The sequence below is a fragment of the Eleutherodactylus coqui genome, chromosome 10, assembly GCF_035609145.1.
Source record: "Eleutherodactylus coqui strain aEleCoq1 chromosome 10, aEleCoq1.hap1, whole genome shotgun sequence".
Classification (NCBI taxonomy): Eukaryota; Metazoa; Chordata; class Amphibia; order Anura; family Eleutherodactylidae; genus Eleutherodactylus; species Eleutherodactylus coqui.
Window position 1 is genome coordinate 75,680,453 of NC_089846.1, and position 18,868 is coordinate 75,699,320.

The 18,868-nt window shown below is 46.8% G+C and overlaps 1 protein-coding gene across 3 annotated transcripts in view; it reads left to right on the forward strand.

The window, feature by feature from the left end:
* The window catches only part of RGL2 (ral guanine nucleotide dissociation stimulator like 2), a 63,266-nt gene extending 44,469 nt beyond the window's left edge, over positions 1 to 18,797 (forward strand). For all 3 annotated transcript variants that reach the window (XM_066581307.1, XM_066581308.1, XM_066581309.1), the window contains 14 exons: positions 1,268 to 1,327; positions 2,754 to 3,021; positions 6,244 to 6,462; positions 6,664 to 6,767; positions 6,869 to 6,953; positions 7,023 to 7,088; positions 8,146 to 8,220; positions 8,399 to 8,431; positions 10,366 to 10,487; positions 12,939 to 13,028; positions 13,111 to 13,207; positions 13,353 to 13,619; positions 16,353 to 16,461; positions 18,295 to 18,797. In XM_066581307.1, coding sequence (XP_066437404.1) covers positions 1,268 to 1,327; positions 2,754 to 3,021; positions 6,244 to 6,462; positions 6,664 to 6,767; positions 6,869 to 6,953; positions 7,023 to 7,088; positions 8,146 to 8,220; positions 8,399 to 8,431; positions 10,366 to 10,487; positions 12,939 to 13,028; positions 13,111 to 13,207; positions 13,353 to 13,619; positions 16,353 to 16,461; positions 18,295 to 18,488 — 1,789 coding nt within the window. In that variant the 3' untranslated portion in view covers positions 18,489 to 18,797. The remainder of the gene's footprint in view (positions 1 to 1,267; positions 1,328 to 2,753; positions 3,022 to 6,243; positions 6,463 to 6,663; positions 6,768 to 6,868; positions 6,954 to 7,022; positions 7,089 to 8,145; positions 8,221 to 8,398; positions 8,432 to 10,365; positions 10,488 to 12,938; positions 13,029 to 13,110; positions 13,208 to 13,352; positions 13,620 to 16,352; positions 16,462 to 18,294) is intronic.
* The last annotated feature ends 71 nt before the right edge of the window (positions 18,798 to 18,868 follow it).

Below are 18,868 nucleotides of genomic sequence, written 5' to 3' on the forward strand. Positions count from 1 at the left end.
TCTCAAGAACTTATCACCCCTATGAGATTTGCAGGTTTCGTTCTCCCATGTTATATCTGGATAATTAAAGTCCCCCATGATAATTACTTCATTGCGGTTTGAGATATAGGTCTATCACAGGCTATATTATATATCTATAGGTGTATCACAGGTTATAGTATATATCTATAGGTGTATCCCAGGTTATATTATATATCTATAGGTGTATCCCAGGCTATATTATATATCTATAGGTGTATCACAGGTTATATTATATATCTATAGGTGTATCACAGGTTATTTTATATATCTACTGGTATATCACAGGTTATATTATATATCTGGAGGTGTATCACAGGTTATATTATATATCTATAGGTATCTCACAGGTTATATTATATATCTACAGGTATATCACAGACTATATTATATATCATTAGGTGTATCACAGGTTATGTTATATATCTATAGGTATATCACAGATTATATGATATATCTATAGGTGTATCACAGGTTATTTTTTATATCTACAGGTGTATCACAGGTTATGTTATATATCTATAGGTATATCACAGGTTATATTATATATATATATATATAGGTGTATCACAGGTTATATTATATATCTATAGGTATATCACAGGTTATATTATATTTCTATAGGTATATCACAGGTTATATTATATTTCTACTGGTGTATCACAGGTTATATTATATATCTATAGGTGTATCACAGACTATATTGTATATCATTAGGTGTATATCATTAGGTGTATATCATTAGGTGTATCACAGGTTATTTTATATATCTATAGATATATCACAGATCATATTATATATCTATAGGTGTATCACAGGTTATGTTATATATCTATAGGTATATCACAGGCTATAGTATATGTTTATTGGTGTATCACAAATTATGTTATATATGTACATGTATCACAGGTTATATTATATATCTATAGGTGTATCACAGGTTATATTATATATCTATAGGTATATCACAGGTTATATTATATTTCTATAGGTGTATCACAGGTTATAATATATATCTATAGGTATATCACAGGTTATATTATATTTCTATAGGTATATCACAGGTTATATTATATTTCTATAGGTGTATCACAGGTTATGTTATATATCTATAGGTATATCACAGGTTATATTATATATCTAAAGGTTATCCATATATTCTAGGGACTGACTCCATTATAGTACATTGCACTTCACCTGTAATGTGGCCCTATTGCACGGTGCTAGTAACTGTCTCCTGTGGTTGCAGGTTGGAGAAGGATGATTACACGCAGGCGGCTGCTGACTCCTATGGAGGGAAGGATGATGAGTAAGTAGTTACTCGTGGATTTTGCACTCTAGGTGCAGCTTTATGGACTTATCTCCGGACGGCTCTCGTGTGGTTTATTTCCCTCGAATGCTGTAGAAGGTCACCGGAAGCAAACTGATGTCGGAACTGATCCCATAGTTTTCTCACACTTCATTGCATCCAGTGTGTCGGTTTTGTTGCCGGATACCCAACGGCAGCAGACAGGAAAGTGTTCCATGCAGTATTTTCCAGTCGAGCTATATCGGCTGTGGATGTCACAGCAGCGCGAAAAATACGCCAATATGGCATCAGCTGCGTCCGGCTCTATCGTGGAAACATCAAATAATGGGAACCTGGCCTTATAGGGTCTCTGTGCCTTTCAGTTTCACATGTATCAGACAGGTGTTTCATGATAAGAGCTTTACCGTGTAGACCAGGGGTGCTCTTACTTTAAGTGTAAAGGTCACATTTTATTATATACTATAAACCAATATACTAGGAGCATGTGGAGGAGCTTCAGTTAGACTAGGCTTGGTTATATAAAGCAGTGACTATAAGGACGGCTCATTGTCCGTCTACCCTCCCGGATAAAGTGCCGCTGATCGCAGGAAAGCAGGACTGCTGGCACTCGCAGAAGTTACTCGTAGCTTTTATTACATCTCCCTAAAGGCAAAGTGGCGGGAGGCAGAGGAGGAAAACAGGAACACTTACACCCCTCCAGCCACGTAATCCTGGCGCTTAGTCATAGTGCTGCTGATCTCTACTGCCTATGGGGGGTACTTCTGCACCCCTATAACTGCTCAACTAATACTTCCGTGCCTATGAAACCACCTCACTGATACACGACTGAAGTACACGTTCTTACACTTATTTTGTTTAAATTCTTCATACCAATGAAAGTAAGGTTGAAGCATTGCCCATGCTGCATGCCAATTCTTGCGGGCAGTCTGGTGGGCATCTTTACTGGAAGGAGTATGCCCCATAATGCCTCTGCCCTCTGCCAGTATGACGTGGGTGATGCAGGAAACATCATCCACAGGGTGATAACAATGTCACGGGTTCGCAGAAGGGGCCAAATAAACTGCGACTGTGCCGGTCCACAATCTCCTGCTGTATGGGCAAAGTTTTTCTTGCCCGTGGATGAGGTCCCCAATATCATCCTTATCACACTGGTGGACGTTATGGGACATCCTCTGGCAGAAACAGTCTGACCCCCCCTGGACCACAGAAGAATTAGTACACAATGTGGAAATGATTAAACTTATTTTTAAAGATATGATATAATCCAGAATTATAACCCAAGAAGTTTCAGCTCTACTTCAGTCTTGTATTGCTGTAGGTGCAGAAGTGATGACAAGTTCCATTCAATAGACCTTTGCGCTGTTTTCCAGTAGCCCCATCTTCCACCGTCTGTCATTACTGTATCCATATCTCTATCTCTCCTCAGTATCAGCAGTCTCTTCTGTGGCTGGATGTCTCAGTATCCAGAGGACTTTATATCACTGCACCCTAGAATGAGGGAAGAACTCTCCCGCTGCTTCTTAAGACTGAAGAAGCGAAACTTGGTAACCCAACTACAGGAGGTCACTGGTGAGGAGAAGACGGTGACGGAGGATGGCCCCTCGGTGGGAGAGGAGGATGAGCACTACGACCCGTTGGATATCTTGACGTTCCAAGCCGGATACGTGGCGGAGCAACTGACGTGCCTGGAGGCGGTGAGTACACTCTTCTCTCTACTGCCTCAGTATAAGGCCGCTGAGTGCATATTAACTCTGTACTTGGTCTGTGTTTTGCAGACTGTAATACAGAGATAATGTAGATCTATGTGTCTATTCACATGACCAGATATTTCATCACCATTTTTTAAAAATGCAGCATGAACTATTTTTTCTACTTTTGCCCCGTGTTGGTATTATTTTCTATTGGGCCAATACGGATCGATATTTGCCCAGTTTACAATAAAAACAGTGATAGTAAATACGGAAGCAAATATTGATGCGTACAGGTGCAATGTCATCTCTAACGTACAGATCTCAACAATACGCTAGTCTGAAACTTGAAATTTGAAGTTTTTCTGGAATTGGCTTTATGTCCCTCGAATACACGACTGATGTTTCCGTTTACCATACTAAAGCCTGTGCAGGGATCATTGACCATGTCAACAATTCACTCTAGTTGAGTTTCTCAACCTCAGTCCTCAAGTTTCCCCAACAGGTTATGTTTTTAGGATCTCCTCAGTATTGTACAGGTGATGTAATTATTGTAGGCGCCGCAGACAATACCACCCTTTATAGGATATCCTGAAAGCATCACTTGGTAGGAGACTTGTGGAGCGGTGCTGAGGCACGCTGCTCTCCTTCATGGCACAATCTGCTGCCCACAAGCGGTGTAATAGATCTAGCGGAGCAGCGAGCAGGATATTTACATTGCGTTTCCTCCAGTAATAGCCGCTGCTGACTGGGGCACACAGCATGGCGGACCGTGGGTATCCACTTTTCATGGCGTGACCCACAATGTGAAAAGCGGCTATTGGGTGTGGTGGACTTAAGGAGAAGTTCAAGAAAAACTAACAAAAGACGACGTAAATTTCTTTAAGCTGATCTTATTACAACCAGATATGTGACAGATTATCAGATATTTTGGATCATCAGATGTCGTAAGGAAACCAAAGAAATGTACCTAAAGGTCTCTCTTACACGGGACGACAGTTGTGCACATAAGTGCCCGGCAGCCGTGCCACAAACTATCGCTCCTGTGCTGTCTGAGAAGAGATGACTGTTCAGAGAATCAAGATCTCTTCCAGCCGCCCGCCTCCACTTACTGCCTCATTATCCCGGCCGATAGTCGCTCAGGTGACAATTGCCTGTGTAACGGTACCTTAAGAAGCATTTACAGGAGCCAATCATTAGGCATGAGCGTTTGCCCAATTGGTTATTTCCCCGATAATTGGCCAATCTGATTGTACAACAGATCAGCCAACAAATGAACAAACGCTCGTTTACCAGCTGATCTGATCGCTTGAGTAAGAATTAAAATACTCGCTGGTTGGCGGTACATCGCTTCGTGTTAACAGAGACGTTCAGCCAACCAACGATAGATGTATGGGGATGAGCAATCATATCAATGCTCATTTGTCTCCATCAAGCTGATCATCTGCCATGTGTGAACACGACTGTTATGCTTTGTCCATTGGCGCTCGTTACAATGAGTCTTGATTGACATGGCACAGCTTCACTTTGTTTTTACATGGATAGAGAATGGCCGGTATGGGGACAAACGACTGCAACGAGATCACCCCCCCTTGGAGCCGGCTGTACGCGTCCCTGTTCACAGGAGATGCTTATAAAATGCAATAATCAGCTGATAAGCCCTCGCCTGTTCATCGGATGATCGCTGTCCCTTTCACATGACGAGGTGATCAGGCAAACGGACCTTCAGCCCTAATTGGTCCATGTAAAAAGGTAGCCCCAAAAATGTTAACGGAAAATTTACTGTTATCCCATTCTTGTTATTAGAGGAATTTCCTTATTAGACCTCTGTGATTCTGAGAAATGAGACTTCTGTGTTGGATTATCAGACTTTCTATATTACTGAATGGTGGGTTAGGGCTCCTTCACACTGGCGATCGCGATTTTGCTGGGAGAAAATCTTGGCTAAAACAATTTTTGAGCATCAAATCTGTTTTTTCTTGCAAAAACATTGTTGCCACTTGTGATTTTGCCATGATTTTTCTAACATGATAAGTAATAAGACTTTCTAATATTAAAAACGCATCTCACGAAAATCGCAGGTTCGTGCTTTGCAATGAGATAAAAAGGAAAAAAAACATGCAAACTTGGGAGGTTAAAAAAAAGCTAAACGCAGAAAAATGGGACATCCTGCTATTTTTTTTTTAGCGCAAATGGAAATGAAACCATTGAAAATCACTGGTTTTATAATTCTGTGTTTTCACTCACTCTCGCATTGTGTAATTTTTTTTTATATATAAATGCATGTATTTTTGACTGACAATCAGTTTTGCAGTAGGGTTTAATTTTTAAAAATTGCACTGTTTGCCTTCTGCAGCTTCTACATATCGCTGTATACAGATACTGCAGTTTCAATAGGACATCCATCAGTGTGCTGGAGGGACAGCTTGGTTTTCCTCTGCTCTCTCTTCCGCAACTTTTTCTCAGCTGATTTATGACGACAACAAAGTTTATCTTTAGAGGGCTCCCACCCACTGGCGATATTTTCTTTCTTGCGCTGCAAGAGCACGAGAAAACTCTCACATCGCGGCGCAAGAAAGATAGTCATAAATTAGCTGATTAAAAGTGAAGAAGAGAGATAGTCATAAATTAGCTGATTAAAAGTGAGGCCTTCAGTCTGGCCTCACTTATAGACCTCCTATGCAGACTTAGACTGCAGTTTCTATATACACAATGATATGGCAGAAGACTGCAGAAGACAAATGGTGCATTTTTTAAATTAAACTCTATTTAAAAAAAAAAGATTATTAGCCAAGAATGCATGCAGAATACGCCCCTCTAAGGTGTCCATTGCCTCACTCCAGCAGATGCCATGTGTCTGCACCCACCCTAAGGCCTCATGTCCACTCGAAAAATACAATCCGTGCAGAATCTGCGGATTCCGAACGTATTTGCTTTAAATGGTATTTTTTTGCATGCAGATATCCGCACACATTGCTATCAATGTAATAGCAATGTTGCCGATCTGCGCGGAATCCGCGGCAAAATGAAGCATGCCGCGTTTTTTCTACCGCGCAGGAAAAACGCAATTCTTTTAAAATGCCATCCGTGGGTGCAAAAATCAATTTAATGGACCGCGGATGGCCAATGATTCCCTATGGGCAAAATCCGCAATTCCATTTAGCTAGTGGACATGAGGCCTTATACTCTTACTTCTCATGTATATGCTTGTCACTCTTTTTCTTGCAGTCTCTCTTCTTAAGAGTCGTCCCATACGAGTGCCTGGGGTCTGTGTGGTCTCGACGGGATAGAGGAGGAGAACAGAGTGACCGATGTCACTCTGTCAGAGAGACCGTCCGCCACTTTAACCGCTTGTCGGGAGCCGTGACATCATCGTGTGTTCAAGACCCACAGCTAAAGCCACAACAAAGGGCTCGGGTCATTGAGAAATGGGTGAAAGTGGCTGAGGTGAGAGGAGATTGTATAATATACAGATATTCTGGATTGTCGGATGGTCATAGGTAAATCACACCGGCCCTGGCACATTGCTTACAATGTTGTGCCATAGGTTTCCAGTACTGAAAGTCTAAGTCCGAGCCTCTTATAGTACTTCATCGGCTCTTCATCCTGGAAACCCTTCCTGTAAATGACCCAATGTCCTTTCTTTAGGAGTGCTGGAACCTCAGGAACTTCTCGTCCGTCTACGCTATTCTATCGGCCCTGCAGAGTACGTCTGTGCACCGCCTGAAGAGAGTGTGGGCAGAGGCATCCAGGTAAAGGGGCACCATGGCATCCTCTAACTGGGCATAGGTGTGTCGCCATTGTCACTGTAGAGGTAGGCACGTGAGATAGTGACCGTTGTTGTGTCACACAGGGAAATCCAGCGCAGTTACCAGGAGATGAGCGAGGTGTTTTCTGAGAAGGACAATTACGCCCGCATGAGGGAGTTGCTGTTCCAGGTGAGTGCTCGCCCCCGATCCTCTTGCCGTCTTCTGCTACCTCCTTGTATAACGCTACCTCTTGTTTAGTCCCAGGACACTTCTGATGTAACCTCCAAGAAACACTCCCCGCGCTCCAGAGACGTGCGAGCTACGGTAAGAGGCACTTCTGCACTGTAGAGACTCCACCGGGCCGTACACACAGGGCACTGAGTGATCTGATGGTCAGAGTCACCAAGATATCGCAAGAGTTTCTAGCTGGAAATTGTCTTTACGATTATGACATCTTACTCATTTCCTGAGATGAGTCGGGCCGGAGCAGGCGGCGGTGTCGGGCTGGAGCAGGCGGTGGTGTCGGCCCGAAGCAGGCGGCGGTGTGGGGCCGGAGCAGGCGGCTGTGTCGGGCCGGAGCGGGCGGCAGTGTCGGGCCGGAACTGGCGGCGATAACGGACCGGAGCACGAGTGGTGTCGGGCCGGAGCTCGCAGCAGTATCAGGCCGGAGCTCGCGGCGGTGTCGGACCGGAGCTGGTGGCAGTCTTGGACCAGCTTTCTTGGGTCCATGAGAAGGATGATTCTCGGGGTGCCCTCTCCATCTGTACAGAACATTTACATGTCTACTTTTAATTGCATGCAATCTATCATCATTGTATGTATCATTAATAAGGTCTAATAGGATTTGTGTTAATTATCCATTAAGGAATAGAGCCTACTGGTGAGTAACCGGCTCCAAATGGGCTTGTTTTCTGCTGGATTATTGGGGCATCGCCTAGTAACCTGGTGGGCCAGTCTGACTGTTGGGGTCTATCTCATTGTATGTGGCTAATTTATGCTCTTTCAACATATCCACACAAGCACAATGGGGCACATTCATCTTGACTGGTGTTTTACCGATGGTGGTGACCGCGGTGGGCTGGTGATGGTGATCGCAGTGTTGCGGTGAAGGTGACTGCGGTGGGCCAGTGATGGTAACTGCGGCGGGCTGGTGATAGTGACTGGAGATGGTGACCACAGCGGGCCTGGTGATGGTGACTGGAGATGGTGACTGCGGCGGGCTGGTGATGGTGACTGCGGCGGGCTGGTGACCACCCCTTTTGACCACAATAAGATGCAGCCTTGAACACAAGTCCTCCATGAATACTGTTTGTCTCATTCACATCCCTTTTTATTGCTCCTGAGTAAAATCTTGCGATCTTGTCGTTTTCCTCTGTCACAGGGGGTCATCCCGTACCTCGGCGTCTTCCTCACGGACCTCGTCATGCTGGACTCTGCCATCCGCGATCAGCTGGAGGTGAATCTTCTTGTTTGAATCTTAGGATAACAATTTAGGGGTATTATACGATACATGATCTTTTGTCGCGGTGTGCGCTGATTATTTGCGGCGCGCCCTTGGAACGCAGGCCTCTTGGTTTACTCTGTGATGGGATGTAGCTTCATGGTTTTCTAATGCAGACTCTGCTTGTTTTCAGAATGGATACCTGAACTTTGAGAAGCGCAGGAAGGTGAGTGCGCAGCCTAAGGGGCTTTTACAGACCGGGTGCCGATGCATAATATAGTAAGACAATCAGCGCTTGTTGAGCGCCTTCAGGACACCCGCCGTACATGTATGGAGTGGGCTCGAGAGTTGGTTTGGTTGCCTACTGTGGATTTCAGCCTATTACCCCTTGCCTGTTCATGTCTTCATGGGGTTAGCCGTGTTACACAGTTGCAAACAAGTTGCATCTGCCAGATTTGCCTGTGGATTATCATGCTGACATTTGCGCACATTTTCACTGGGGAATTTATTCGTTGCATGAATGAAATCCACGGCATGCCCGTCTTCTCCTGCAGATCTTGTCCTTTGTTACACATTCACTCCCATTGTACTGGACACGTTCTGCAGCTATCTTACAATATGCGATCCATTGACAGGGGCATTTAATTAAAACGGCACCAAAAAGTGCATTTTTAGAATTGTGTGCATTTTTTGCCACATTTTACTAGAACTCTGGCAAAAACACACAAGGTTTTACTGATGCGCTTTTTGGTGGGGTTTTAATTGCAACTGAACTGCCCCGTGGGAATGGAGCGTGAGGATGTAATCAGGCAGCCGAGTGCAACTCACATGGAAGGTCTGTGTGCTCCGACCCCCGAGCGTGTGCACATTGCATGATGCAGACCATGGTAGGATACGCTGTGAGTTTTTACACTCCGACCACTGTCCATATGGATATCCTGATTAGCCCTAACGGTTCTGAGAACTGTCCATGGAATACATGGGCAACACGCGGGCGGGAATATCAGCCATGTGAAGGGGCCCCAATACCCCGTGAAGTTGCAGGGCAGAACACATTAGTGAATTCCTGTATGCCAGCGAGATTGCTGTATGACTTTCCTGCTCCAGATTGTACCGCAGTCTTAGGTCATTGGGACCCATTTAGGATCCTCTCACACGGAACAGAGCGCACCGCAATGGTAATTTCTGCCCCAATATCTGCAGGCTATCTGTGAATTTTGATGTGGAATTGAAAATGGCTAAACGGCAATTCCGCATCAAAAACCGCAGTGAGGCCTGCAGATTGTGGCGTGGAGTTCCATGGCTGAAGTGTAATTCCGTCCATGTGAAAGGTCCCTCAAGCTAACCTGCATGCCAGACTTTTCCTGTCCAAATTTTGGTGCACGTCAAAAATGCTACTTTTCAGTTATTTATGCCACACCTCGCCACCTTTTCAAAAAATGGGCAGAGCCTATCAGATTTATTATGATCTGTGCCAGAAACTGGCATAAACTTGCTCCCGCTTGCATAGGTTGCATCTGCTGCACGGACGAGACAAATGTTTTGAGAGACTCATACGTCTTAGCCGCGCGCGGATTACAAAAGGTGTGTTTAGACGGAACAATTATTGTTGAATTTGAATGCTAATCGTTCAGTGTGAACGCGGCCGACCATCACATAACGAACGGTAATTTGTTTGCCTATTGTTCATTTCATGCGCGTATAATAATCGTTGTTGGCTCGTTTGCCGATCCCGCTCATCCAGCGAATATGACCAACCAAACGATTTATCTGCCTGTATAATCACGCTGCACGAGTAAATGAGCGACCTCTGACATCATACAGACTAAAGGGGTCTCCGACCATTGTGAAACGCCGGTGTAAGTAAGCCCCATTCAGAGTACCGGCCGCAGGGTACTGGCCACAGAGTACCAGCTGCTGCTGTCTAGATCGCCGATGGATTTGCAAAGAATAAAAAATCAGCTCACGTAGCAGATAAAAACTTTTCGAGTGCAGAACGGTTGCGCCACTTGTTGGGCAGGTGGATGTCAGATCTCCTCCTGTGTGTGAAGATAAGACAATGAAACAAACACAGGCTGCTGGTCTGTGCGCCAATTTTAAATATATGAACCCCCCACGCTTCCAGTAATGTTTCCTCTCTTCTTTTCTGTACATGTTCAGGAGTTTGAGTCCCTTTCCCAGATCCGTATCCTGCAGACCGTGTGCCTGGGCTATCGCTTCACTTCAGATCCGCACTTTGTTGGCTGGTTCCAGAAACTGCGTCTGATCAGCGAGGATGAGAGGTAAATAATACCAGCGATCCATCACCCATCCAAATGTGGTCTGTTGATCATGCAGACTCTAACTTGTGTTAACCCGTTAAGGACCAGGCTCCGTGAATATACGGCTCCGGGTCCTGGACTTTGTTCTTGCACAGTAGTAAAAATATGATGCGGCATTAAAGCTCCTGCAATCTAGAAGACAAAAGCGTTTTTTACAGGCTACATAAAAGCAACAGTGCCGTCTTTTTTATGGGACCCAGCGATCACGTGATTGCTGGTCGCCCCCAACATGTCAGCGTTATAGGGTCTCAGCAGACCCCAGAATGGCTCTCACACTGAATGTGAATGACCCCAAGAGGTCTTGTATGACGTCGTGGGGGACATAGATGTTAAAAAAAGTTATGAAAATAAGTGTAAAAAAATTACAGATTAAAATCAAAATATACTAATAAAAAAAGAAAGTGACCCCCCCCCCCCCCCCCCCGGTCGCCACAGCCACCCTGTACTCCGCGACTATGCAGATGATAGAGCAAAACGTTTGAAGCTAAATGGTGAACCCATTCCTGCACCATATTTTAGCATAAGCATAGTAACTTTAAAAATAAAGTACTATAAATTGAAAAAAAAGTGATTATATATATATTTTATTCATTTATTTATTTTTCCTTTGTACACGACCCTCAGTGACCAGTGACCCTACAGACGAGCTTCCTCTGCTTTTGTTTCTTCCAGTTATGTGATATCCATGCCAGTATCGGCTCTGACAGTATCGGCCATCGTGCTCTTTGGCGCCTGGTCTTCTTTCGCCACTGATCTGTCCAAGCATTATAGATTTTTCTAGTGACTCTGCTCGCATTATATGGCCAAAATCTGTGAGCCTGACACACATTACCAGAAAACAAAAAATTTCAGTGGAGTGCGGTATTAAAATATAACCCTACATGTCAAGAAAAAAAACGCAGTAAGAATATTGTGTCAGCCCAAGAAAACAAATTGGACCATAAAACCACCATATGCATAAAAATCGCTAAAACGTATCTAAATCTTTAGGACCAAAACACTCCGGTCTTTAAAAGGGTTTTGTCATTAGTACCCCGTCCCCCAGCTGGGCACTGCCTAAAATAACAAACCAGGGTGTACTCACCTCTCCTGCGGTCCGGGACGCAGCTGACAGCTGGCGCTGGCGCTGGCATTGGTGACAACTCCCGGGTAGATGGGCTGGGCAGAAGCTAGTGACTGCTACACCCAATCACTGTCAGCACTCCTGGCATCAGCTTTCATATCCTGACCGCCATGATGCCAGGAGTTTGGGGACATGATGCTACAGGCTCTGAATGACCACAGTGATCACGTGCTTCTGCCCAACCCATCTACCTGGAAGTCACCACCGATGCCAGCGCCAGCTGCATCCCGGGGACCCACAGGAGGGGAGTATACCCTGGTTTGTTATTTTAGGCAGGGCCCAGCTGGGGGATGGGGTTTTGTTTTAATGACAAAACCCTTTTAAGTGGTTCAAAAGGACATGTGCTGTCCTCTCATAGCCCCTCTGTGGCAGGATGGGTCCAGGCTGTCCTCACTCCACGCCGGAGCTTGCTCTCCTTTCCATCCCTCCTGGCCCAATCTCTCAACGCGCCGGAACCTCATTACGACAATGTGAGATCATCCCTAGGTACAGGAGGCAGTGTCGCGATACCAAGAACAGTCTGATTGGAAGCAACGAATTCCCTGTATTACATGGAGGAACTCTGGTATAGTGATCCAGAAACAGATCACTTGAAATTTTACGCTAGATGGGCCGTCAGGGCAGAGTTTTGAGCCTCTCTTCTTTCGCCAAATGGTTGAGGAGCAGCACGGTCTAGTGAGAGATAAAATGTGGGGCTTTATACAGAAATTTAACCTCCTTAAATGAAATCGACCTAGAATACCAGGGTACCCTTTCCCTCCTTATTTGTCCCTTTGACACCCTTTTTTTCTCCCCTATCTCTTTTCTATCACTTTATTTGATTTGCTTAATTAAGCTTATAACATAATCTTTCATATATTTCCAAAACTAAAAGTTTGGTTAGATAGAACAGTGGGTGCTTGGGGAGCACAGACGGAGAAGTCCCACCGACTCTGTAAGAGGCGGGCCCAATGGGTGGGGGCTCAGAAAGGGGCGGGCCAACAAAATACAGTTGAAAGGCTTATTCTATATATATCTAGGAAAGTGAAGTAACTGTTATAACAAAGGAGGACATTGACTCAAATAATAATTGTGTAACAAGACCTTCCTGCTGTATTATACTGCTCAGTATTTGGTATTCTTTAAAGTATACTGTAATTTTCATATGAAATAATAAAATCCTTTTGAACATAAAGGGGACACGTCCGGAGGGTCATTCTTTTTGTCCCTATACCAATAAATGTGCTAAGGGGACACCTAGTGGTAGAAACAAGGTGGCAATTATGTAGTGGATTTCTCATTTTTTGCAGTTACCGACTGTCATGTGACATTGAGTCAAACCAGGACCCAACTGTAACAGCAGCGGTGAAGCCTACCGTGATCATCACACACTGCACAGAGTGAGTAGAAATCCAGTGACTCACTCACACATAAATGGTGGCCCAGGAACACGACATTCATCTTCTGGTTTTCTGTATTCAGCCTTTTGGCCTCCATTGCTGCACCTTTTGGACCCAGCATGCACCTGGTTTCCTGGGATAGCCCCTGTGAGCGGCTGCTGATGCCTGGCCTGACTGAGGTATGGACATCTGTCATTAGATGTACGCCACTTTTTGCAATATCACCTCAGAGCAAAGGGCTTTCCTTTCCCTCTGGGAAAAGTTTATAATTGTGTTGCATTAAATATATATTTTAGTGAATGACTCACCTGTCCTCACTAATAGCAACAGAAAAGCCCTTCGGTTCCAGCACTGGACCTACAAAGCTCTCCCAAACCAGCGCACAAAGGTTTCCTGAGCCCGGCGGTCAAGGTGCAGAAACACAGACGCTCCGCATCCTGCGGCAGTCCCCTGAATATGACAGTGCAGCACAGCACGTCTGCCGAGAGCATCACCGAGCCGGGACCATTTCCTGACCCCGCTGCTGACTTCCGCATAATCCGTGCCCGCGTAGAGCCAGCAGAGGAAACCAGTGTGTATAAGAGCGTGCGGGTGAGAAGACAAAAATAGAGTGCAGTGTCTTCTATCATATCATCATCAGTGGGCGCAGACTCTTCTGTCACACCATCATCACTGGGCGCAGGCTCTTCTGTCACACCGCCATCACTGGGCGCAGGCTCTTCTGTGACATCGTCATCACTGAGCGCAGACTCTTCTGTCACACCGCCATCACTGAGCGCAGGCTCTTCTGTCACACCGCCATCACTGAGCGCAGGCTCTTCTGTCACACCGCCATCACTGGGCGCAAGCTCTTCTGTCACATCGTCATCACTGAGCGCAGTTTTTTCTGTCACACCATCATCACTGGGCGCAGGCTCTTCTGTCACACCATCATCACTGAGCGCAGGCTCTTCTGTCACACCGCCATCACTGAGCGCAGGCTCTTCTGTCACATCGTCATCACTATGCGCAGGCTCTTCTGTCACACCGTCATCACTGAGCGCAGGCTCTTCTGTCACACCGTCATCACTGAGCGCAGGCTCTTCTGTCACACCGCCATCACTGAGCGCAGGCTCTTCTGTCACACCGCCATCACTGAGCGCAGGCTCTTCTGTCACATTGTCATCACTGGGCGCAGGCTCTTCTGTCACATTGTCATCACTGGGCGCAGGCTTTTCTGTCACATCGTCATCACTGGGCGCAGGCTTTTCTGTCACATCATCATCACTGGGCGCAAGCTCTTCTGTCACACCGCCATCACTGGGCGCAGGCTCTTCTGTCACATTGTCATCACTGGGTGCAGGCTTTTCTGTCACATTGTCATAACTGGGCGCTAGCTCTTCTGTCACATTGTCATCACTGGGCGCAGGCTTTTCTGTCACATTGTCATCACTGGGCGCAAGCTCTTCTGTCACATCATCATCACTGGGCGCAAGCTTTTCTGTCACACCGCCATCACTGGGCGCAAGCTCTTCTGTCACATTGTCATCACTGGGCGCAAGCTCTTCTGCCACACCACCATCACTGGGCGCAGGCTCTTCTGTCACATTGTCATCACTGGGCGCAGGCTCTTCTGTCACATTGTCATCACTGGGCGCAGGCTCTTCTGTCACATTGTCATCACTGGGCGCAGGCTCTTCTGTCACATCATCATCACTGGGCGCAAGCTTTTCTGTCACACCGCCATCACTGGGCGCAAGCTCTTCTGTCACATTGTCATCACTGGGCGCAAGCTCTTCTGTCACACCGCCATCACTGGGCGCAGGCTCTTCTGTCACATTGTCATCACTGGGCGCAGGCTTTTCTGTCACATTGTCATCACTGGGCGCAGGCTCTTCTGTCACACCGCCATCACTGAGCGCAGGCTCTTCTGTCACACCGCCATCACTGGGCGCAAGCTCTTCTGTCACATCGTCATCACTGAGCGCAGTTTTTTCTGTCACACCATCATCACTGGGCGCAGGCTCTTCTGTCACACCATCATCACTGAGCGCAGGCTCTTCTGTCACACCGCCATCACTGAGCGCAGGCTCTTCTGTCACATCGTCATCACTATGCGCAGGCTCTTCTGTCACACCGTCATCACTGAGCGCAGGCTCTTCTGTCACACCGTCATCACTGAGCGCAGGCTCTTCTGTCACACCGCCATCACTGAGCGCAGGCTCTTCTGTCACACCGCCATCACTGAGCGCAGGCTCTTCTGTCACATTGTCATCACTGGGCGCAGGCTCTTCTGTCACATTGTCATCACTGGGCGCAGGCTTTTCTGTCACATCGTCATCACTGGGCGCAGGCTTTTCTGTCACATCATCATCACTGGGCGCAAGCTCTTCTGTCACACCGCCATCACTGGGCGCAGGCTCTTCTGTCACATTGTCATCACTGGGTGCAGGCTTTTCTGTCACATTGTCATAACTGGGCGCTAGCTCTTCTGTCACATTGTCATCACTGGGCGCAGGCTTTTCTGTCACATTGTCATTACTGGGCGCAAGCTCTTCTGTCACATCATCATCACTGGGCGCAAGCTTTTCTGTCACACCGCCATCACTGGGCGCAAGCTCTTCTGTCACATTGTCATCACTGGGCGCAAGCTCTTCTGCCACACCACCATCACTGGGCGCAGGCTCTTCTGTCACATTGTCATCACTGGGCGCAGGCTCTTCTGTCACATTGTCATCACTGGGCGCAGGCTCTTCTGTCACATTGTCATCACTGGGCGCAGGCTCTTCTGTCACATTGTCATCACTGGGCGCAGGCTCTTCTGTCACATCATCATCACTGGGCGCAAGCTTTTCTGTCACACCGCCATCACTGGGCGCAAGCTCTTCTGTCACATTGTCATCACTGGGCGCAAGCTCTTCTGTCACACCGCCATCACTGGGCGCAGGCTCTTCTGTCACATTGTCATCACTGGGCGCAGGCTTTTCTGTCACATTGTCATCACTGGGCGCAGGCTCTTCTGTCACATTGTCATCACTGGGCGCAGGCTCTTCTGTCACACCGCCATCACTGGGCGCAGGCTCTTCTGTCACACCGCCATCACTGGGCGCAGGCTCTTCTGTCACATCATCATCACTGGGCTTCTTACTCATTAGGGGTTTTTTTTTTTTTTCTTTCCATCCTCTGGATCAACATTGGGTGGGGGAAGGGGCTAATGGGCTGAACTGGATGGACATGTATTTTTCAGCCTAACATACTATGTTATTGGGTGTAGGGTCTTCGGCAACACCGTCACCACTAGGTCTCCTATAATACCACCTATAAACTGTCATTTTGTCTTTTTAGATCAACAGTCAGGAGAAAACTCCCACCGTGATTGACAGGATCATCCAGAAGCATCACATGTGCTCACAGGGGCCACAGGAACTCGTTCAGTTGTTGCCTGGGAATAAAGGTGAGATCCTGCAAAATGCTTTACGCTATGAAGAAGCTCCAGGCCCCAGTGCAAGTATACCACCAGGGGTCAACCGCCAGCGACATCACACTGCTGATCACTTGAAACGTTAAGACCACTGACAGGTGAAGGGAAAGAGATAATCTGGTGACAGTGGTGCCGTCGGTATTGGGAGGGGGGGGGGGGGGGTTGTATATTAGGTAGGTAGCAAGTAAGCAGCCAGTTCTTGAAGGCGATGGGCTGAAAACAAGAAAAATAAAAATGGGCGAATAGGAGGATCTGCGAAATACTGACAAGAGCCACATTGTGATGTATAGACGACTGGGTCAGAACCAGCCCCAGAATGGCCGGTCTTGTGGGGTGTCCTGGTATGTCATGGTTAGTACCTACCAACAGTGCTCCAAGGAAGGACAACTGCTGAACCAGTGACAGTGCAATAGGCACTCCGGCCTCACTGATGGGTGGAGCGCAAAGACCCCACAGAACACTTACTGGAGTACAGGCAGCTGCAAAGTCAAATCACGCAGGGTGGCAGAGCTGCTGTGTATGGGATTGTGTAGCCACGGACCAGAGTGTCCATGCTGACCCTCGTCCACAACCAAAAGCACATACTAATGGAACATGACCCACAATGGGCAAGAGCTGCTCTGGTGGCATTATGGGGTCAGACATAGTATGAGGCAGGTGGTCTTAATGTTACAGCTGATGAATCCAATGTGAATAGTACAGCAGCACTCCAGAAATATAGCACTGCTAGGGTGAGGTGTAAATGGCATGCAAAGCTTGCAAGCAGGAACTGACTCCCAGGATCCAGGAGAAACTTCATGAGATCCAGAGAGCAAGCAGCATAGCCACATCTTGATAAAAACTTCAATGCATCCAAATGGATGCTCCTTGATTGCTTCCAAGGATACACAAATACACAGATAATGCACATTATCTATGTATCCTTGGAAGCAATAAAAGGAGCATCCATTTGGATGCATTGACGTTTTTAGCAAGAAGTGGCTATGCTGCTTGCTCTCTGTATCTCAATGTTACAGCTCGACGGTGTACAGCAAGTCCACAGAGTGGATGGCGCTCACCATGACATTGCCTACTTCTAGAGCTGCGGTTATCAGAAAACGAAATGAAGAAAGCCAAACATTACACTTCAGACGAGAGGGAGAGGGGGGGTCCCAGGGGTGGATCCTGTCACTATGCTACATGTCTGATGGGGAGACCCCTTTAAAGTGAACTCATCACCAGAAAAATTCATATTAAAGCTGCCACCACAGTATGAAAGTGCATTACAACAGCATTCCACGTTTGAACTTCATTTAGTATATATTATAGCCCTTGGCCTCACTAACCGTCCTGCACTGGAAGACGCGGCAGGAAGGGCAGGCGGCGCGTGCATGAGAGTTCAGCGCTACGACCGCTGTCCGTCCACACACACACACACACACACACACACACACACACACACACACACACACACACACACAGTGGCAGTGAGGGGCAGGAGGCCGGGGTCCCTATGTGACGTCCTGACACGGAGCAATGATAGCCCACCTCTTTGACTCAAGGTGGCGGAGTTGCATAATGGGCATGCTAAATAGAATGGAAAAATGTGAACCGAAAAAAAGCCAGTTAGTATAAACTCAAATGTGTGTGGAATGCTTTTGTTGTGCTTCTTTACACCACGATGGCAGCTTTTACTGGCGCCAGGTTCCCATTCAGTGTGGCCTCCACTTACCTGACTGTATAAACATCGTTTTGAGGTTAAATTAGGAAACATCCCGTCGTATAACGCCACAAGCTGTATAACCTCTGTATCTATAACCCCCACAGAGCTGGTTATCCCAGGAACCGCCAATGTCTTCTACGCCATGAGCGCCGCCAGCTTGGACTTCCTGGTGCGTCCCCAACATATTCCCAGCGTGTCCCCCCAGCCTGAAGCGCGGCACCACCTGAAGGCACACATCAACGCCACCTACCCCAAGATGAAAGCCAAAGCTGGAGACTTTGCAAAGTCGCTCTTCTAGTACCCATTTGTAGGACTGACGCTACATAAGGACATTTCCCATCACTCTGGGGGTCATTACTCCCCAAGTGCGGAGAGGCGATTGCACACTCTAATTCCGGTGATACACCAGTAACACTCTTTGGCTGACGAGAAACGACGCTGCAGGAGCGAGGTGTCCGAGGGCTCTGGACATGACGCCGTTCTGCATGTAAAGTGCTGCTCCACCATCCATACACTATCATGAAACACTATGTACTGCTGACCCTCTGCAGGACTCTTGTATCTATGTTATGTTTTATCTATGATATTATATTTAAAGACCAACTGACTTGTGTGCAGACTACATATCCCAGCATGCCCTGTGAGCCAAGCAGTGGTTATAGCTTCCAAACATCCACA